The sequence below is a fragment of the Pteropus medius genome, unplaced genomic scaffold, assembly GCF_902729225.1.
Source record: "Pteropus medius unplaced genomic scaffold, Ma_sr-lr_union100, whole genome shotgun sequence".
NCBI lineage: Eukaryota > Metazoa > Chordata > Mammalia > Chiroptera > Pteropodidae > Pteropus > Pteropus medius.
In genome coordinates this window covers 3,117,729-3,136,587 of record NW_024356397.1, presented here as the reverse complement: position 1 = coordinate 3,136,587, position 18,859 = coordinate 3,117,729, and the positions used below count along the sequence as shown (strand labels likewise).

Below are 18,859 nucleotides of genomic sequence, written 5' to 3'. Positions count from 1 at the left end.
CCAACCCAAAAAATAAAAAAGAAAGAAAGAAAAGAAAACACAAAGAACCAAAGTAGACATCAAATGTTAAGTGTGCCTGTGATCTTAAATTCCTAACTGCCCTACGGTTCTAAAAAAATCACCTAAACTTTGTTGAAGTTATAACTGTTGTGAGTCTAAGCCTAGAAAGGAAAACAAAAAAGCATTCACTGAAATGAAATCAAGAATGCACTATAAGATGATCTGCGATACTTATTTCCAGTTCCTTGATGTTTACTGTAGTGAAGGTTATTCTGACAGGAAGGTGAAGTCTAGTATTTGAGGAAGGGAAAGATGTAGGAATATCTAAAAATACGTCTGCGTTCTAGATATTAACCCACTGTTCTGTGTATTATATATGCTTTTCTCCACTGGCATAGGTAATTAGTTTAAAAGTTGTCATTTGTACCTATTATGAGGTTCTTCTAGTGTCACCGAGTTCATCTATTTTGGTCAACACTGTCCTCTTTGGAAAATAGGCAAGGAAAGAATCCAACTATTATATTCCACTAAAGTAAATATTCCAGCAACTGGATCTAATATGTTCCATGAAAGTTAGGAAAATCGAGGACAACTGGCATAGAATGTCATCCTACAAAGACCATCTGAAAAAGAAATGTCATCCTTCATGTCGATTATATACAAGATAATTCTTATCAAGCTACTGGAAAGATTCCACTCTTTTAATGTATATTCAGCATGAAAAATAGATTAACTGAAGTATTTAAATTGAAACAGCTTTACTCACATACTCAATAGGTTCCAAAATTTTCTAATCTTACTCTGAGAGAACTAAAATATAATATTTGTTGCTTGAAAAAAAGCAATGCAAAGTATTTATTTATTAAGAGTAGCAATGCATAAGAATTCACCAATGTATTTAAATTAAAATGTAAAAGCACATCTGGAGAAAAGTTAAGTATGCAGGATGTTCATTTACCCACATTAGCCTGAGTCAAGAGGAAGGGTTATTGCAGGAAGACCAAACGAATAGATAATATACAGTACCTGAATGGGCACAATACTTCTGGGGCAAAGCTCTGGTGGCTTAATATCATGTTTGATGTTGAGGGTTGGGGGCTGTGGCTCAGTCTCGGTTTTGCAACCGCAGCCGGTAAAAATCAATTGTTGTTTCTCTGCCACCACTTCTCTGCCCCGATGACTGGGTCCTGCCGCTGGCCACATGGAGCTCACAGCACTCCCAGGCAGGGCTGTTCAGGGACCTCGCCACGCCATCTCCCCTCCCCATCTTCCGACAGCGAGAGTCAGCTTCTTTATTTCTTCCAGTCCACCTCCGACACCTAGGGTTCTGACCTGTGGTAGCTCTTATGCATAGATCCCACGCTCAGACGTGCTAGTGTGCAGTTTGGGTGTTTTTTGTCGAGTTTTAATGTTCGGCTTATTGTTGTTTCAAGGGGAGAGATCTGGGGACATCTCTCACTCTGCCATGTTTCTCTAAACTCCCCATAATCTAATTTTAGAACACTTTTGTCACCGCAAAAAGAAACTTCCACCCATTAATGAGTCACTCCCCATTCTCCTCCCACTCAGCCCGGCCTTAGGTAACCATTAATCTCTATAAATTTGCCTATTCTGGAAATTTCATATGTACGGCATCATTCAATATGTGGTCTTTTGTGACTGGCTTTTTTCACTTAGCATACTGTTTTCAAGGCTCATCCACATAGTGACACGTATTAATACTTTATTCATTTTATTGCCGAATAATATACCATTGTATGGATAGGCCGCATTTTATTTCTCCACTCATTCGTTGATGGACATTTGAGCTATTTCCACTTTTTGACGATTACGAATGTTACTATAAACATTTGTGTATATGTTTTTATGTGTAGGTATGTTTTTATTTCTCATGGAAATTTAACCTAGGGGTGGAATTGCCGAGTCAATATTTAACATTTTGAAGAACTACCAAACTATTCCAAAGTGGCTGCACCATTTTACATTCTCACCAGTAATGTATGAGAGTTCCAGTATCTCCACATCCTTGTCAGCACTTCTTACTGTCTGTCTTTTTTGATTATAGCCATCCTTGTGAGTATGAAGTGATGTCTCATTGCGGTTTTAATTTGCATTTCCCTAATGACTCATAATGTTGAACATCTTTGCATGAGCTTATTAGCCATTTGTCTATCTTCTTTGGAGAAGTGTTTATGCAGATCCTTTACCCATTTGAAATTGAGTTATTTATCTTTTTATTATTAAATCATAAGCTTTATATATTCTGGATCAAGTCCTTTACCAGGTATGCGGTTAGCAAATCAAATATTTTCTCCCCTTCTGTGAACTGTCTTTTCACTTTCCTAATGTTATCGTTTGTAGCATAAAAGTTCTTTAGTTTTCGATGAAGTCAAATTTTACCTATTCTTCTGTTTTGAATCTTTATTCCTCTTTTCTTTACTACTTCTAAATCCACCAGCACCTCACTCCCAAGCAGTACTGCAAACTCTGATCTTTTCCTACTCATTCTGATTTTTGCAGTCCAAGGTTTATCTTTCCTGTGTCCTTTTCCTTAAAAATCTTTCTGAGTAAAATAGTGAAGAATCCAATCTAATTTAATCACATGCACAAGCAAAACATTCTCATTGTCAAAAAATAATTATTCAATGCCTACCTTAAAGAGAGAATGTGAAAATATCTTAGAAACATGGTCTTTAACCTGTAGGCACTGTAACAGCTCAGCGTCCCTGTCGTTTTGAGTGATTAACCATCCTTAGTAATAGTGTTTTGGTTGGTACATTGACAGTCATGTATAAACTATGATGGACATTTGTTAACTTGTATACTATTGAGAGGCTTAGCCATTGATTCCTGATATTCTGCACTAGCCAATGTTATCATTTAGATAGATGCCAGTGTACTCTTCTAGCTAGCGATCCACATACACCCCAGCCCTAAAAGACTCCTGCCTTTATCTTAAAATCATACCTTTCACAAACGGCATCAACAGAGGTATTCTAACAGACAGTATTCACAATATTTGCTACACATCCTACATTATATTTCTCCTAATTGTACTAAAAAAAATCCAAACAATTTGATTTATAGTATTCTGGTTCAAAACTATGCAGATGGTAGGTTTATCCACCAGCTATGTGGTTCCTCTAAATAACAGACCAGACTGAATATAATTAAATTCCTGTTTGAGTTGGAAAACTGAAAATCTATCGATCTTTATAACTTAGAAGTATATTAAAAATGCATATTTATATAAATATGGTTAACATGATTAATTTATTCCAGCTTTACTATTATAAAAAGATTATTAGAAATAACTAATGCTATTTTGGGACTTTTTTTAAATAGGGTGATAGTGGTGGACCATTAATGTGCTACTTACCAGAACATAAACAATTTTTTGTAATGGGAATTACCAGTTACGGATATGGCTGTGGTCGAAAAAATTTTCCTGGTGTCTACAGTGGGCCGTCCTTCTACAAAACATGGCTGACAGATCACCTCTACAACACAAGGAATAACGGCATATTTAATACAAATATACTACTTGGACAGGTCCTGATAGCTTTAGGTTCTGCTGTCTTACTAGCAACTCCATAAAGAAATTCTGAAGAATCTTTATTTTCCATCATGTCCCTTTCGTGTTCTACGTAATGAAAATCATTTATCCTTTGGGTACTTGCCCACTTCAGAGTCCTTATGTGGACATTTTTCTGAAATAAAAAGATTGTGACATATTAGATATGTGATTGTAAATTTGGCACTGAATCACATGCGTCTTTGATGTATCCTGATCGTTTTACTTTATAATCATAATTTTTCATTTGGAACACCTTCCTAGAGTTTATATAAAATATTCGGTTTAAATATATACTTTATATATGTAAATGCCAAATAATACAGAGTTTATCATTAAGATGGGAGCTGTTCTTTTCCTAATCGAAACTCTTTCCTTTTAAGTTAGATTTTATCCTATTCAAAAACATTTGTTTGTATGATATATTATTTTTTTGAATTATCATCTTGTTTTTGGTCCTCAAGGATATTTGGAGAAATAAGTATTTGCCTATTCTTTAAATTTTAATTAAAACTATTTAATATTAATACTTCCTTTCCTACACCAAGAGAGAACTGTGGTGGAGATACCCCCAAATAATTTATTTTTTATTTAGAAATATACAACATGACTTTTCTGCAGCATTATAACCTGCTTTCTGAACTTTATTTTCTTAAAGTCCATGCTAAAAATTTGTATTCCTTGGGCCCTCTGAATTAGGAGAGGTAACTGAAAAGCATTCTGGGTAAAAGAAGGAAGCCAACCTGGGATAAACCTTATGATAACTAATCTATAAAATGAATTATCTGAATTATCAAAATGAAAAGTTCACTGAATTAGTATCTACTATTAATCAACTGACATCTCCCTTGAACTTTTGAGGACCCATGTAGTAAAGGAGAAATCATTATTTTCTCACCCTTTTTACAATTCATCCAGCTAAAACCAAGGGTGTTTTGCTTTGCTTTGCTTTGCTTTAACCTAATTTTGGGATTTAATTGAAAGTAAGCATGAGTTTACCATCTTTTAGACTGATGTTTATAGACTTGTGAGAAACACTGAAGGGTTACTGACCGTTCTTTCTTGAAAGAGACCCTAGATTTCAATCCATTGACAAGGTCTGATAAAGAATTAGTTGGTAATGCTTGTACAGCAATCAACATAATGCATTAGCCTTTTCCTATTTCTACTACCTGAGTTTCAGATTCACTTGATAGCCCTGAATATTAATACAGATGCTCAATTTACGATGGAGTTACCTCTCAATAAACCTGTTGTAAGTCCAGGAGCATTCCTCTTACCAGAAGCAGGAAAATCAAATGGGACTTTTGTAGACATGATGGGATTTCAAAACACAAAACACAAAACACAATATCTAATAACTTCTGGCAACACAGGACACAGTAGAGCATTGGTTGTTCACCTTTGTGATCGTGTGGCTGATTGGGAGCTGTGGCCTTCCCAGCATCATGAGACAGTATCCTACTGCATATCAAGAGACCCAGGAAAAGATCAAAATTCAAAGTATGGTTTCTACTGAATGCGTGTTGCTTTCACACCATCGTAAAATGGGAAAATCATAAGTCAGAGACCGTCTGTACTAAGAAACTCTTCTAAAATGTATTGACAGCATTGAAGGGGAAGATCTTGCTTTTCACTTCAAAGGTATGTCCTAATTCCTCTTTAGCTCTGGATTGCTAATCAGGCAGGGGCTACTGCCAGCAACTTATCTTTTTGCCCAGCTGAAATCACTTATTTCGGTCGATGAGAATTCAGTTACATAACCCCTCTCTTCACATGAGACTTAGAATAATAATCTAAGACAGACTGTAATCTAAGACAGACTTTGTTTCATAGTCACCCTGATAACTTGTCTAAGACAGACTTTGTTTCAAATACTTGTGACGATACACAGCATTGTTGTAATTATTAAATAATTTGAGCATGTGAAGTTCTTCATATATTGAAGGTACTCAATAACCGGTGACTATTATTATCGCATCTATGATGCACATGACCTTTTTCATTACATAGATTACTGTGCTATTAGACAAATATCTCATTACTGTCATCTGAACACTTACTGGAGCAAAAGAACTTTTACTTATAACTCTAACTTAAAAGAATACTATTTTGAAAAAAAATTATTCTATTTTTCTAATTCCCAAAGTATTATAGCCTTGTTGCAGAAAAATCAGACCAGCAAGAAACCAAGCACCACTTGGAGAGTTTAGAACTCAAGTTTCTTATGTCGGCGGTCCCAGAAGAGCTAGCGCTCTGAAGATCTGGGCCCCGAGGTCAGGGCTAATCTGCTTTTATAGGGCTTATCCACGCAGTTACCGTTGGCACGAGCCCATCGAGCCCATCGAGCCCATCGAGCCCATCGGTTAATTTGTCCTCAGGCAGTTACAGAGCACGGGAGTTGCTATGGGCTACAGGCAGTTAGAACGAGCAAAGGGGATACATCTGTTATCTAGACAGTACAAGCAAAGGGGATACATCTATCATCTAGACAGAACAAGCAAAGGGGAGGGTGAGTCTTCAGTCAATCTCGAGGTCACCCTGCCCTTCGGTCTAGGCGGCGAGCATGTCTACAAGACGAACAAAGAGCTGATTACAAGGTTAGCCCTGTTCTATATCAGTTTTTAGTGCTTGCCAAGCCGTGTGAAAGATATCCGCTTGTCAGCCCAAGACGCACCTTGTATGTAAATTTTCCTTAATAAACTCTGTTAATTGCCAGACTGGAATGGCCTGCCTCTTTGGTTTTTCCCTGCCCTCCGCTTACAGAGGTAGATTTTAAGTCATAGGGCTTTTCCTTGGGTCTGCGTGTCATAACATCTGTGTCCTTTAAACTCATGCCTATACAGTGCTCTCTACTAACTACATCTCAATAAAAGTGGAAAAATATTAACCTTGCTCTTTACCTCAAACATGTAGAAAGAAAATATAAGAGAAACTGCAACCGCGGAATAGGCAAGGATCACTAAAGCAAAAAAAAAGAAAAAAAAATCATGGCCCATAAGAAAAAAGGCATAACCTACAATTTATCAAAATAAAAGACACACCTAAGAAAATGAAAAGGCAAGCAAGTCACGAACTGGGAACAGATATCTGACACATATGTGTTTATACTATGTGTTCTTTATATATTCTGAATAGAAGTCCTTTGTCAGATAAGAAACTGTGGTTGTTTCTGATCACTGAAAGCTGGATTCAAAGTAAGTTATAGCTAACAAGCTAATATTATAAATCTTTTCCATTCACAAATATAGTTTAAATCTGTCAATGTAAAGGTAAAGCATACTGGTTACTCATAATTACCTGTAGATGTAATTGAGACCACAATTCTATGTATAATTGGTATACTGTTGTGCATAGTTAATTATAGTTACCATCTTTCAAATTTACTGGGCATTCCTAATATTTTGTATTTATTGGTCATTAAGCTCCTAAAGAAATACCAGTCTGACAAACTGGTTGCATTTAATATTCTTTAAAGACACATAAGCTTGAAGGAAGAATTAGCATCTTTTTTTTTTTTTTTAAGGGAACGCTTTATGAATTTGCATGTCGTCCTCGCTCAGGGGCCATGCTAATCCTCTCTGTATTGTTCCAATTTGAGTATATCTGCTGCCGAAGCGAACACAGAATCTGCATCTCTTGATAGCTCATTTTCAAATTACTGATACAACTTTACCAGAGAAATTATTATATACCATGTCAAACATCAAAAAGCTGCAAAAAGTTTTCAAGACCGATGCATTCCTTGTTCAAAATCCAAAAATAAAGGTTTTCTAACTGAAAGCATTTATATTTCTAAGCTAAGTAAACAAAAAAACAAAGTTGAAGGAAAAAAAGGACCTCTCCACTTAACAGTCCACTCACTGAGTTACATAAAAGTATTTCCTATCCAACACTTTGTCAAATTCAAGATATGTATTTCCTAAGAACAGGTCAACAAGAGTTCATCTCAAACAGTCTTAACAGTGTTAACACAGTTATCCTTTCTTAACACTACAAGATTCCTTGGCTACCACGATCACATTAGTTGACTGAAATTTCTCAATCTTCTATACATTTTGAGCTTGGTTGGTCTATACACCAAACAAACCAAATCTCCTGTTACTTTACTACACTGACTCTCATAAGAATGTCTACATTTGTGAACCGCATGCAGTTTCAAAGCATCGGCAAGATAAGCCTTTTCAGCTGCATGTCTGAACTTCTTGAAGGTCTGGTACTGTGGCATTATGGGCCAGGGGAGAAAGGGAATGGAAAAGGCTGTGGGACCAGACGTGGTAAACCTAACCCACTGACCTACCTCTTACAACCACCGACAAACTCAAATCAATGGAGAAAAGACCGATTAAAAAATAAATGAGATCAGACCAATTGAGTAGCCGATTGATAAAAAAGATGAATCCATAACTCTTTATCCAAGGATAAATTCCGAATTTGAGTCAAAGACTTACATGTAAAAAATAAAACCATAACCATGCTTATGAATTAGAAAGATTAAGATTGTTAAAACATTCTTACTACCTAAAGTAACACACAGATTCGATGCAATCCCCATTAAAATACCAATGGCATTCTTCCCAGAACTAGAACACATCCCAAAATTTATATGGGACTACAAAAGACTCTGAAGAGCCAAAGAAACCTTGAGAAAGAACAAAGTGGGAGTTATTATGCTTCTCAACGTCAAAGTACATTACAAAGCTACGATAATCAAAACGGTACAGTACTGGCATGAAAACGAAAATATAGATCAATGGAATAGAGAACCCAGGAATAAATCCTTGTTTAAATGGTCAATTAATCTTTGACAAAGGAGGGAAGGATATACAATAGGATAAAGACAGCCTCTTCAATAAGTGGTGTTGGGAAAACTGGACAGATACGTGCAAAAAAATGGAATCCAACCGCTTTCTTACACTATATACAAAAAGAAACTCAAAATGGTAGACTTAAATGTAAGACCTGAAACGATAAAATTCCTACAAAAAATCATAGGCAGTAAACTCTGACATCACTCTTAGCAATATCTTTTTGGACATGTCTCCTCAGTCAAAGGCAACAAAAGACAAAATAAACAAATGAGATTACATTGAACTGAAACAGTGAAGGAAACCATTAACAAAATGAAAAGGCAACTTACTGAATTGGAGAAGATAATCGCAAACGACACATCTGACAAGGGGTTAATATCCAAAACATAGAAGGCACTCGTACAACTTAACACCAAAAACAGAAACAAACCAATTGAAAAATGGGCAGAGGGGATATATAACAAGAGGCAACAAACTAACAAATAAAACAAAAAAACAGCTCATAGATGCTGTCGACAGAATAGTGGTTACCAGAGAAGGGAGGTGGGTGGACAAAGAGGGTAAAGGGGGTCAAATAAGGTGATGGATGAAGACGGGTCTTTGGATGGGGAGCACGCAATAGAGTATACAGATGTCAGATTATAAAGTCGTATACCTGAAATTTATACAATACTATTAACCGACGTTATCCGAAGAAATTTAACTTAAAAAATGGGCCAGAGGACCTAAATAGACATTTCCCCAAAGAGGACATACAGATGGCCAAGACAAATGAAAACACGCTCGACATCACTAATCAACAGAGAAATGCAAATTAAGACCACAATGAGATATCACCTCACACCTGTCAGAAGGGCTATCATCAATAAATCAAAGAACAAGTGCTGGCGAGGATGTGGAGAAAAGGGAACTCTCGTACACTGTTGGTGGGATTGCAAAATCGGTACAGCCACTATGGAAAACAGTCTGGAGGTTTCTCAAAAAATTAAAGATGGATATACCTTTTGACCGAGGAATTGCACTTCTGGGTATTTCTCCAAAGAAGACCGAAAGAATAATTTGTAAAGATCTATGCACCCCTATGTTCATGGCAGCACAATTTACAATAGCCAAGATACGGAAGCAGCCTAAAAGCCCATCAAACAGACGACTGGATAAAGAAGTTATGGTTCATATATACAAGGGAATATTACTCGGCCATTAAAAAAGTGAAATCTTACCATTTGCAATGACATGGATGGACCTAGAGGTTTTATGCTGAGTGAAATAAGCCAGAGAAAGATAAATACCTTATGATTTCACTTATATTTGGAATCTAAGGAATAACAAGAACAAACTCACATCAAAAACAGATTCCCAAATGTAAAGGACAATCTGGTGATGGCCAGAGGGAAGGTGGGGGTGAGGGGCTGGGAGAATGGGGTGAAGGGTTAAAGTACAAATTAGTAGTTGATAGATGGCCGTGGGGATGGGGAGCACGGCACAGAGAATGCAGTTAGCATTAATGCAATAGCTAGTGGAGAGCCAGAGGAGAGAGAGAGCAGTTAGGGGGATCGTTTTATAAACTATATAAATGTCTAACCAGTGTACTGTATACTTGAAACTAGTAATAAATTTTTTGTTAAATACATTGAAAAAAAGTTAAACACCTACCTACGTTCCACTCATAGGAATTTGTCCCGCAGAAATGAAAGCATAAGTGCACACAACGACTGGTATACTAATATTCACAGTAGCTTGATATGTAACAGCCAAAAACTAGAAACCATCCAAATGTCCGTCATAGGTGAGTGGATAAACAAACTGTTATACATCCACACAATGGAACACTGATCTGCAATAAAAATTAATCAACACATGCAACAATGTGGATGACTCTCAAAATAATTATGTTGAGTGAAAGAAGCCAAGCAAAAGAGTACATATTGCATGACTCCATTTACATAAGATTCTAGGAGATGCAAGTGAACTTCCAGTGACAGAAAACACATCAGCGGTTGCCTGGGGATGGGGAGGGCAGGAGGGAGGGACCACAAAGGGGCAAGAAGAAACTTTTGGGAGTGATAAATATGTTTATTATCTTGATCGAAATGACAGTTTCACAGATACATATGTCAAAACTTAATAAAATGTACGCTTTGTTTGTAGTCTGTTGTATGTCAGTTCTACCTCAAAAAAAGCTCTTCAAATGGGATATAATATTTATTGACTATGTAACCATCACCCAGTTTAAGAAAGTAAATGGAACCATTTATATCTGTGTTCTCTGATCACGCTACAGTTCAGGTTTTCTTGTTAAAAACGAATGTTCGAAACTATTTTCTCAATACTTGAGGTTCCCAAACACGAATATTCTGGACTATTTTTATCTGAATTAGCTGAATGATGTAGTAGTTGTGCACAATTTGAAGTTGAAATGTGCGCTTTTAAAGATGAGCAGCCCAAAACAGTGACTTAAAAATACTGTTAAATTACGAATGTCTGAGAGTCTCAGCCCAGAATACAAAAGAGGGGCAGGGAATTCTTACTAACTGTGGCCAGGGAGGCAATCCTTTCATTTCTCTTTTCAAAACACGCAGTAGGGGGTGGGGAGTGGGAGGAATGCCGGAGCCAGCCGGCTGAGACGAACAGCACCTGAGAGGGGGAGTGAGGATTAAAGAAAAGACATGGACAAGAGATAGAGTCGGGAGGCTGTACAGTGAATACTGCAGCCCCGAGTTTATTTACAACACACTACTTATAGCATCGCAATGAGAAAACAGCCCAAGGTCACAACCCAAGGTCAGCCGAATTACCTATCCTGCAAAACAATGAAGCTCTCACAACTCTGAACTCTCTGCTCTGCTATCAAGCTCCCTTCTTTGAAAATACTGAGTGCTTCAAATAGTTTAGTGCCACTTATCTCAGAGCTTGCCAAGTTAGCCCGGCTCCCAACAGAGGAAGAGAGGTGAAATAGGAGGAGGAAGACTTTGCCTTTTGTCTTCCCGTGCACTACAACCAGGCTCCGCCCATGGATTCTATTGGAGGAATGGGATACGGTCTAAATGCCTATAAAACTACAGACGGAAACTAGCAGTGGTCTCCAAACTCAGAGAAAGGGGAGTAGGAATAGATTTGGAATAAGAGATTGTAATCACCTTTCCTTCTAAGGAAAGGCTGGGAAACTTTTCGTTTTGCTTCATGAAAACTAAGCTAAGAGCCAATTTTTCACAAACATCTGTTAACTGGGTGAAATGAGCTTCTTGCCCATGATTGGACTGCAGTTGAAGCTTTCTATTTAGCACGCCCAGTTCTTTTCTCTTCAGCTGATCGCTCTGCCCTGTGGCCAGAAGCCTACATCCAGCGATTAAAGGAGTCAGGTCTCTAAATCCTTGGTTTTTTCCTCTTCTGAGTGATGGCGCTGAGTATCTTTATCATCCAGCTGGCCCTCCGCTTCCTGCTATTTCCCGTGTACCTGCTGAACTTCCTGGGTTTGTGGAACTGGATATGCAAAAATTGGTTCCCCTATTTCATAAGGAATTTCAGTGTGACATACAACAAACAGATGGCGAGCAAGAAGCGGGAGCTCTTCAGCAACCTACAGGAGTTTGAGGGCCCCTCCGGAAAGCTGTCCCTGCTGGAGGTGGGCTGTGGCAGCGGGACCAACTTCCAGTTCTATCCGCCTGGATGCAGGGTGACCTGTGTTGACCCCAACCCCAACTTTAAGAAGTTCTTGATCGAGAGCATTGCCGAGAACCGACACCTGCAGTTTGAGGGCTTTGTGGTGGCTGCTGGGGAGAACATGCACTCGATAGCCGATGGCTCCATGGACGTGGTGGTCTGCACCCTGGTCCTGTGCTCCGTGAAGAACCAGGAGCAATTCCTCCGGGAGGTGTGCAGAGTGCTGAGGCCGGTGAGTTGGGGTGTGAGGAGGACTGGTTAGTAGCAACTGCTGTCTCCAAGGGCAATCCTATCAATTTCAGGTGGATCAAATACTCTTAAGTAAAAAGTAAAACTACTAGAGAAAACACTGTTGAATTTTTTAAAATCTTAGAGTGGGAAAGAAGCTATAAAGAAAAATACTGATACATCTGAATACATGAAATTTTAAAATGCCTGCAGAGAAAAAAAGGGCTGTAAACAAAGTTAAAAAAAAAAACAAAAACAAAAACCAAGAACAAACTTGGAAAAAGTATTTGCCTGGAGTGACAGACAGAGGGTTAACTTCATATTAAAAGGCATTACAAGTCAAAGGATCAATAGGATTTTTTAAATCACTAAGAAAAGCACAAGAGAAAACTATGCGAGAGCACGAACAAATAGATATAGCCAATTATATGATAAAAATGCTCAACCTTACAATTAAAGAACAAATTAAAGCAAGATAGCATTTTTACCTATTATACTGTCAGAGACCTTGAAGGTCAATATGGTGTTGGGGTGGGTTTGGGAGGTTGGACACCCTCATACACACTGGAGGAAGTGCCCTCTTTGGAGGGCAATTTGATAGCAAAATTTCAGGTGCACACAGTCTTTTATCCAGTATGAATTCATGGTATAGCTATGCTGCACAAATGTGCAAAAACTCCTCTATATGCAAAGATATTCATTACAGTATCTGTAATAGTGCAAATCGGAAACACCTAAAAGTCCATCGATAGGAGGCTGTTCGAGTAAATTGTCACGCAATATAAAGGAAATCTGTGAAGCTGTTAAAAAGAACAAAGAAGAATTATCTACGTTGATATGGAATAATCTCCAAGAGATAATGTTAGATTAAAAAATAAAGAATCAAAGTGTAGAATATTATGTAGAGGATAAGCCCATTTATGTGAAAGGGGTCAGAATATGCCTAAATATGTATATATGTTAATGGAAATGATAGACAAGAAACTATCCGAGTGGTTGACTCTTGGGAATGGGACTGAATGCCAGGGAAGAATTACTTTTCATATTTAACTTTCTGCATAGTTTGAAATTCTTAATACCTGTACGTAATTTTCACATTTTTTTTTAAAACTAATTTAAAATAGTTTTATTCTAAATACAGTTGAACATAAATAAAGTATGGATATCAACATTTGCATTTACTATTCTAGGAGAAAAAGATGTTCTGTAATCCCATCTAATTTTCTAATAAAGGAAGTTCCTCAGGAAAATAAAAGGACTTGGAATTAGGGTCTAGAGGTAATTATATGTCTTTAGCTCAAAGACAGACCAACATCAAAGTAATAAATGAAAAAGGTCTGATCCTTATACTCAAATGCTGAGTTCTTGTAGCCTAAACCTGGCACGAATTGGGCGCGGTTCGTAGATGTTTTGCTTACAGTATTACTAACAACGCCCCTGCAAAGCAAGTAATTACTACTCCTGTTTTATAGCACTGATAATAATCTTCTTAAGGGGATTCATAGACCTCCTTAGCTCCTGCGAAGCCCCACTCTCTCCTGAATGTAACCAGGAGCTTTATTACATTTTCAATGAACCCTCACAACAGTCCTTTAAAGCAGGTATTGTCTTCATGTTGGGTTGAGGAAACAGACTCAGACAGGTTAAGAAACTTGCCCAAAGGAACACAGCTAATAGGTCTGACTTTCTTTAATGCAAATATCCTTACCGCTGCACCACACTGACTGTCACTAGGGCTTCTTCTCTAACTTCAACATTTCTACCAGTTTGAGGGCTGTTCTTCCTCTGCCCATCCCTAACTACTCGAGTTTCTTTTTTGGTTCTCGTTTCATTTATATACCCCCTGGGCAATCCCAGGTGCCCTCAAAGTTTTTAATTACCATGCATACACAGGCGGTTTCCAAATCTAAATATCTAGCTCAGATCTCTCTTCTAACCCCAAACGTGCATGTCCAGCTGTCCACTCGACAGTCACCTGTGTTATCCAGGGGGCGATACTGACCTCCCAGATCTGGGTCTCCTCCTTTCTCTCCTGTCCTATTCTACAGAAATTCTTCTTCTTCTTTTCTTTTTTTAATCAAGAAATCTCAAGTTTTTCATTAGTAAACACAAGTCTTACACTTACCCACAGAATCTGGGAGAACTCCATCTCCCAGCTCTCTGCCTGGGATAGCCAAGATTAGGGTACTAGAAGAGGCTAAGAAGAACGAGGCAGTCACCACGGGTTTCGGGGGGGACTGTCGGGTCCCTTTCTCCCCTACTTATCTCAGACTTAGGTAGAAAACTTCTAAAGACCCCTTAATAATTTGTAGCCTCTACTGTATCTATACTTTACCTATACTTATAGGACTGTCCTTGATGAAAGCAGCAGTTGCGAATTCCCACGTGACAGTAATTTACACATAGCATCCACTGATTGAACAAAATACCTACTGACAAAATGGTACCATGAATCGAGTAATGTTTTTAAGATGATTCAGTATTTTAATTAATCATATCATTTACACCCTTGTGACAATGCTACAAAAGTATAAGACATGGTTATTTGGTCTCAGGCAGTGCTTGCTGTGGATTCACACTCTCCCATACTCTGCTTTCAAAGCAGAGCCTGAGAACAATTTTCAGATGAATTAAAATATTTTTAAAAGAAGAAGTTTTTTAAAAATGTAATTAAAAGGCTAGCAACAAACCGGGGGAAACGTTGGTAGTATACATAGTCTCATTATACTAAAAGTTCTCACTAATCAGTAAGAAAAAAACCAACACTCTATTAAAAAACTGATAAATCGCAAAAGACAAAATCTAAATAACCAATAAGGTTTAGTAAAAGATGTTATATCTATTAAGAATATTAAAGATATGCATATTATTGAAAATGAAATACCATTTACCCATCAAATGGACACAAATACAGGGGAGAAAAAAGTACTGATGAGAGTTTATTGGAAATGGGCACTCACATCCATTGCTAGTATGAATATCAATTTACTTTTCCAAAGGGCAATTTTATAACCTGTACCAACGGCTTTAAAAAGGCACAGACTGTTGACTCAGCGATTCCACTTTTTTTGTTTTTAATTTATTTGGAAAGAATTAGAGATGGTTGCGTAGATTTATGGATAAGGATATTCACTATAACAGTATTTATAATAGTGAATAATTAGAAATAACCTAAATCAGAACAGTGAAATAAGAGGTGATACCGTCAGTGGTTCTAAAATTGTATTTTAGAACAATATTCAGGTACATAAATAAAATCAAGCAGGTTACAAAACGATGTATATTCCAATCCTAGCGTTAAGGAAAAAATACATATTCACCTAAAGTACACACAAAGCCTTAACAGTAGTTATCAAAAGGTAATGGAATGGTGGATGTTTTTCTTTCTAAACTGTTACTTTCTAAATTTTCTAAAATAAACATATTGGTAAGGCAGTATTGCCAGCCTCTGGTGCCTAACCATTGAGGTTCAAAAACTGATTCTGACATTTACAGGCTGTGTAAACGTAGGCAAGTTGGTTATTTTCTATGTGCTTATTTTCTCAGTTCTCGCATCTGTAAAAATAGGGATGATACCAAATGAGATTATTGTGAGGATTAAGCGAGTTAATATGTGATAGGCATCAAGGATACAGCAGTAACTGCTTTAAGTTTTAACTATTGTTATGCATTGTTTATACGATCAGAAAACAGAAGTGTTAATAATGGCTTTTTTTTTTTTTAATTGCTTTAGATTGGCAGCTCTGTATAAAATTTGACAGAAAATGAAACTATTGACCAAAATAATGTCTTAGTAAGTTTTAACTTATCCATGTCTTCTCATGAAGTTGGCCTGTGGGGCCGCTGAAATCTGAAGCTTCAAATAATCTTATAGATCTGATTTCCCAAAAAAATCTTTGAAATGTATGTGTTTGTCTCTTTCTCAGGGAGGAGCTTTTTATTTCATGGAGCATGTAGCAGCTGAGCATTCAACCGGGACTTACTTCTGGCAACAGGTCCTGCAGCCTGTTTGGTACCTTCTATTTGATGGGTGCCACCTGACCAGAGAGAGCTGGAAGACCCTGGAGCGGGCCAGCTTCTCTAAGCTGAAGCTGCAGCACTTACATGCCCCACTGCCGTTTGAGGTGGTATGCCCTCACATTTATGGATGTGCTCTGAAATAGCATGAGAGGGGAGTAGAGAGCTGAATGAATGGCTCACATCATTTGAGCTTTTACACTTAAAATACTAATTGAGAGAGGAGAAATCATTTTAGGTAAAGTTGAATTTCACTCCTAAAAGTTTAGGTTCTACGCTATTTAGCTATTTTCTATTGTCTCCCAAAGAATCAAAAACAAAACAAAACGGCTTTGAACTCTCCTTTAACTTATTTCCCATTTGCCCCAAGAATACTTGCCGGCGGCAACTGTGGCTGCAGCGTTTACCCCAAGATAACTCGCAGACTGCAGTCCTAACCTCAACCCCAAAGTTTGCCATGAAATATCTCGTTTTTATTATTATTTTTGTATCGCTCTGGCATATCGATAATCTTTGGAAACAAATGACATCATTCTATTTATAGCATTCTGTTTTCAGTAGTGGTATTTCCAATTACAAAATATAGTAATTTTCGATCGCTGGAAATGTCAAATGCTAGAAAACGTAGCATTCCTACGCATGATGTTAACATTATTCTCAAATGGCTATTAGCCGAAGATCTATGCGATGACTCCGATTTATGTACACACTTGTTACATTAGGACTAAAGATGAGTTCTTTTTAAAAATAACTCTAAGAAGTTTCTATATTTTATGTTCACATTGTAAATCGATCAGATTTGCTTCAGTCTCAAAGAGCGTATTTATGTAAAATTAACTTAACGCTGGCAGTGAGCTGCACTTTTTTCTTCTAAATGGGAAAAAGGTTAAAAGGGAACAGTGACAGTTTCCAACTGTCTTCTTTAAATTCTTACCCAACAAATTTGAACTCCACACCCTCTGAGAGCTTGGTGTAAAAGTTAAATCACTCAAAAGAAGACTTTGAAAAGGGAGAAGGAAAAAGATCTTAGTAATCCACAAACTGAATAAAGAAATATGAACTGAAAATCCAAATCTAATAAGCAGAGATTTTTTAAAAAGGAAATCTGAATCTCTTTGCTCTTAATGGCACTGGCTTTCAAAATTAACGTACCAGGATGCCACACCTAGTTCTGCTGCCTTTGTCACGCCTTTTATTCCAGTATTCCACCAAAGTTGGTTTTTCTGTATTCCAGTCTTCGATTCTTAAAATGAAGATTATACTTGACCCTTACATCTACAGAACTCTCTGAGCCAGGTAAGGTTCTTAGGTTCATTTTCTTTTTTATCTAGCATACACTTTGCTGAATGCAATAAATTGCAGGCAAGGAGAAAGCCCACTGTAATTAGGAAAACCTTATATAATTAGGTGCATTTTGTAAGAGCCTTTAAAAGCCAGGCAATCTGTGAGTCTGTAAAGAAGTGGACAATTATTTTTTGGATTATCCTGCTCAAATTCCCACTCCTGTCCCAAGATAAATCCCTTTTTCCTCGCAACCATGGAAATCTTTGTAAATCTGCACAAGTGCTTTGAAAACAAGTGCCGTGTTGGTCAGAGGGTGTGAGAATAGGATTTTTCAGCAGTAGTTTGAATGTATTTAATAAATTTAGTATATTTTCTGAGATGATTTTGTAAAGGGACTACTTTAAATAGCAAAGCGATCGATAAATTCACATATATTTTAGAAACAGAAGTAAAATAAATAGTATATATACTTGCTGGCTTGGTTTCATTTTTCTTAATACCTCGGGGAGGGCTTTCTTTCATTGTGGAAAGTTAAGCGATTTGAACATACAGATTTGTCTTTCTACAGCCAGGTAACTATAAAAACAGCTAACAGAGTTTAGAAAAAGCAATTTTGGAAGGAGTAAGCAATCTGAAAGAGTTTTGAAAAGTTCAAGTCCAAAGATCTCATTTGCTAAATCAATAGATCAGAAAGAAAGGACACTTGCTACTCCACCTCTCTGGATCATGAAAACAGCTAGTTACAACAGTGAGATTACGACACTCATGTAAGGCCCCCTAGCTATGGAACATGAATCTCCTCCCTCTACAGTCTTCCCAAAGTAGAACCTCCCTAATCTACCTACCTACTGGTCAGGTCTTTCTAGTGATTGAGAAATATCAAAAGCCACAGGTTGACATGGTAAAATATTACTGACATACTGGCAGGTAAATAATAGCAAAGTACAAAGTATTAGACACAATCTTATCAATATCATCTGACCTATGTGGTATGGCAAATATTTTCCTCACTTGCTATAGACAACACTGACATGTAGAGAAATAAATGAAGTTTCTTACATTCCACAAGTCACAGAGCAAGTCTTAGAAGCCCTGATTCCCCAAACCACAAAACCTGTTTTGACCATAACTGCCATATTACCTTCTCACTGCTTTCCTCCTCAGGCCCATAAAACATTTATAATCATTCCAAGAGCCCCAGGAAGTGACTTAAGCCTCTGCAGAAAAAAGGCAAAAACATGTCCAATGTCTTTTAGGTCCTGTGTTGGTTAAGATTTCTTTGATT

The 18,859-nt window shown here is 37.4% G+C and overlaps 1 protein-coding gene and 1 non-coding gene across 2 annotated transcripts; one reads left to right on the top strand and one right to left on the bottom strand.

The window, feature by feature from the left end:
- Nucleotides 1–7,092: 7,092 nt before the first annotated feature.
- LOC120602270 (U6 spliceosomal RNA) lies at nucleotides 7,093–7,201 on the bottom strand. Its single transcript, XR_005652674.1, has one exon. It is a non-coding gene; the product is annotated as a U6 spliceosomal RNA (small nuclear RNA).
- A 4,251-nt stretch (nucleotides 7,202–11,452) lies between these two features.
- Nucleotides 11,453–16,517, top strand: LOC120602150 (methyltransferase-like protein 7A). Its single transcript, XM_039862146.1, has 2 exons — nucleotides 11,453–12,277; nucleotides 16,200–16,517. Exons 1-2 carry the CDS (start codon nucleotides 11,780–11,782, stop codon nucleotides 16,434–16,436), a joined length of 735 nt encoding a protein of 244 aa, XP_039718080.1. The 5' UTR covers nucleotides 11,453–11,779; the 3' UTR covers nucleotides 16,437–16,517.
- Nucleotides 16,518–18,859: the final 2,342 nt, after the last annotated feature.

Excerpts from the sequence above, each read along its gene's own strand:
- LOC120602150 (XM_039862146.1), top strand. The coding sequence starts at position 11,780 with ATGGCGCTGAGTATCTTTATCATCCAGCTGGCCCTCCGCTTCCTGCTA. Across the intron at positions 12,278-16,199 it reads TGTGCAGAGTGCTGAGGCCG|GGAGGAGCTTTTTATTTCAT; the intron begins GTGAGTTGGGGT and ends TCTCTTTCTCAG.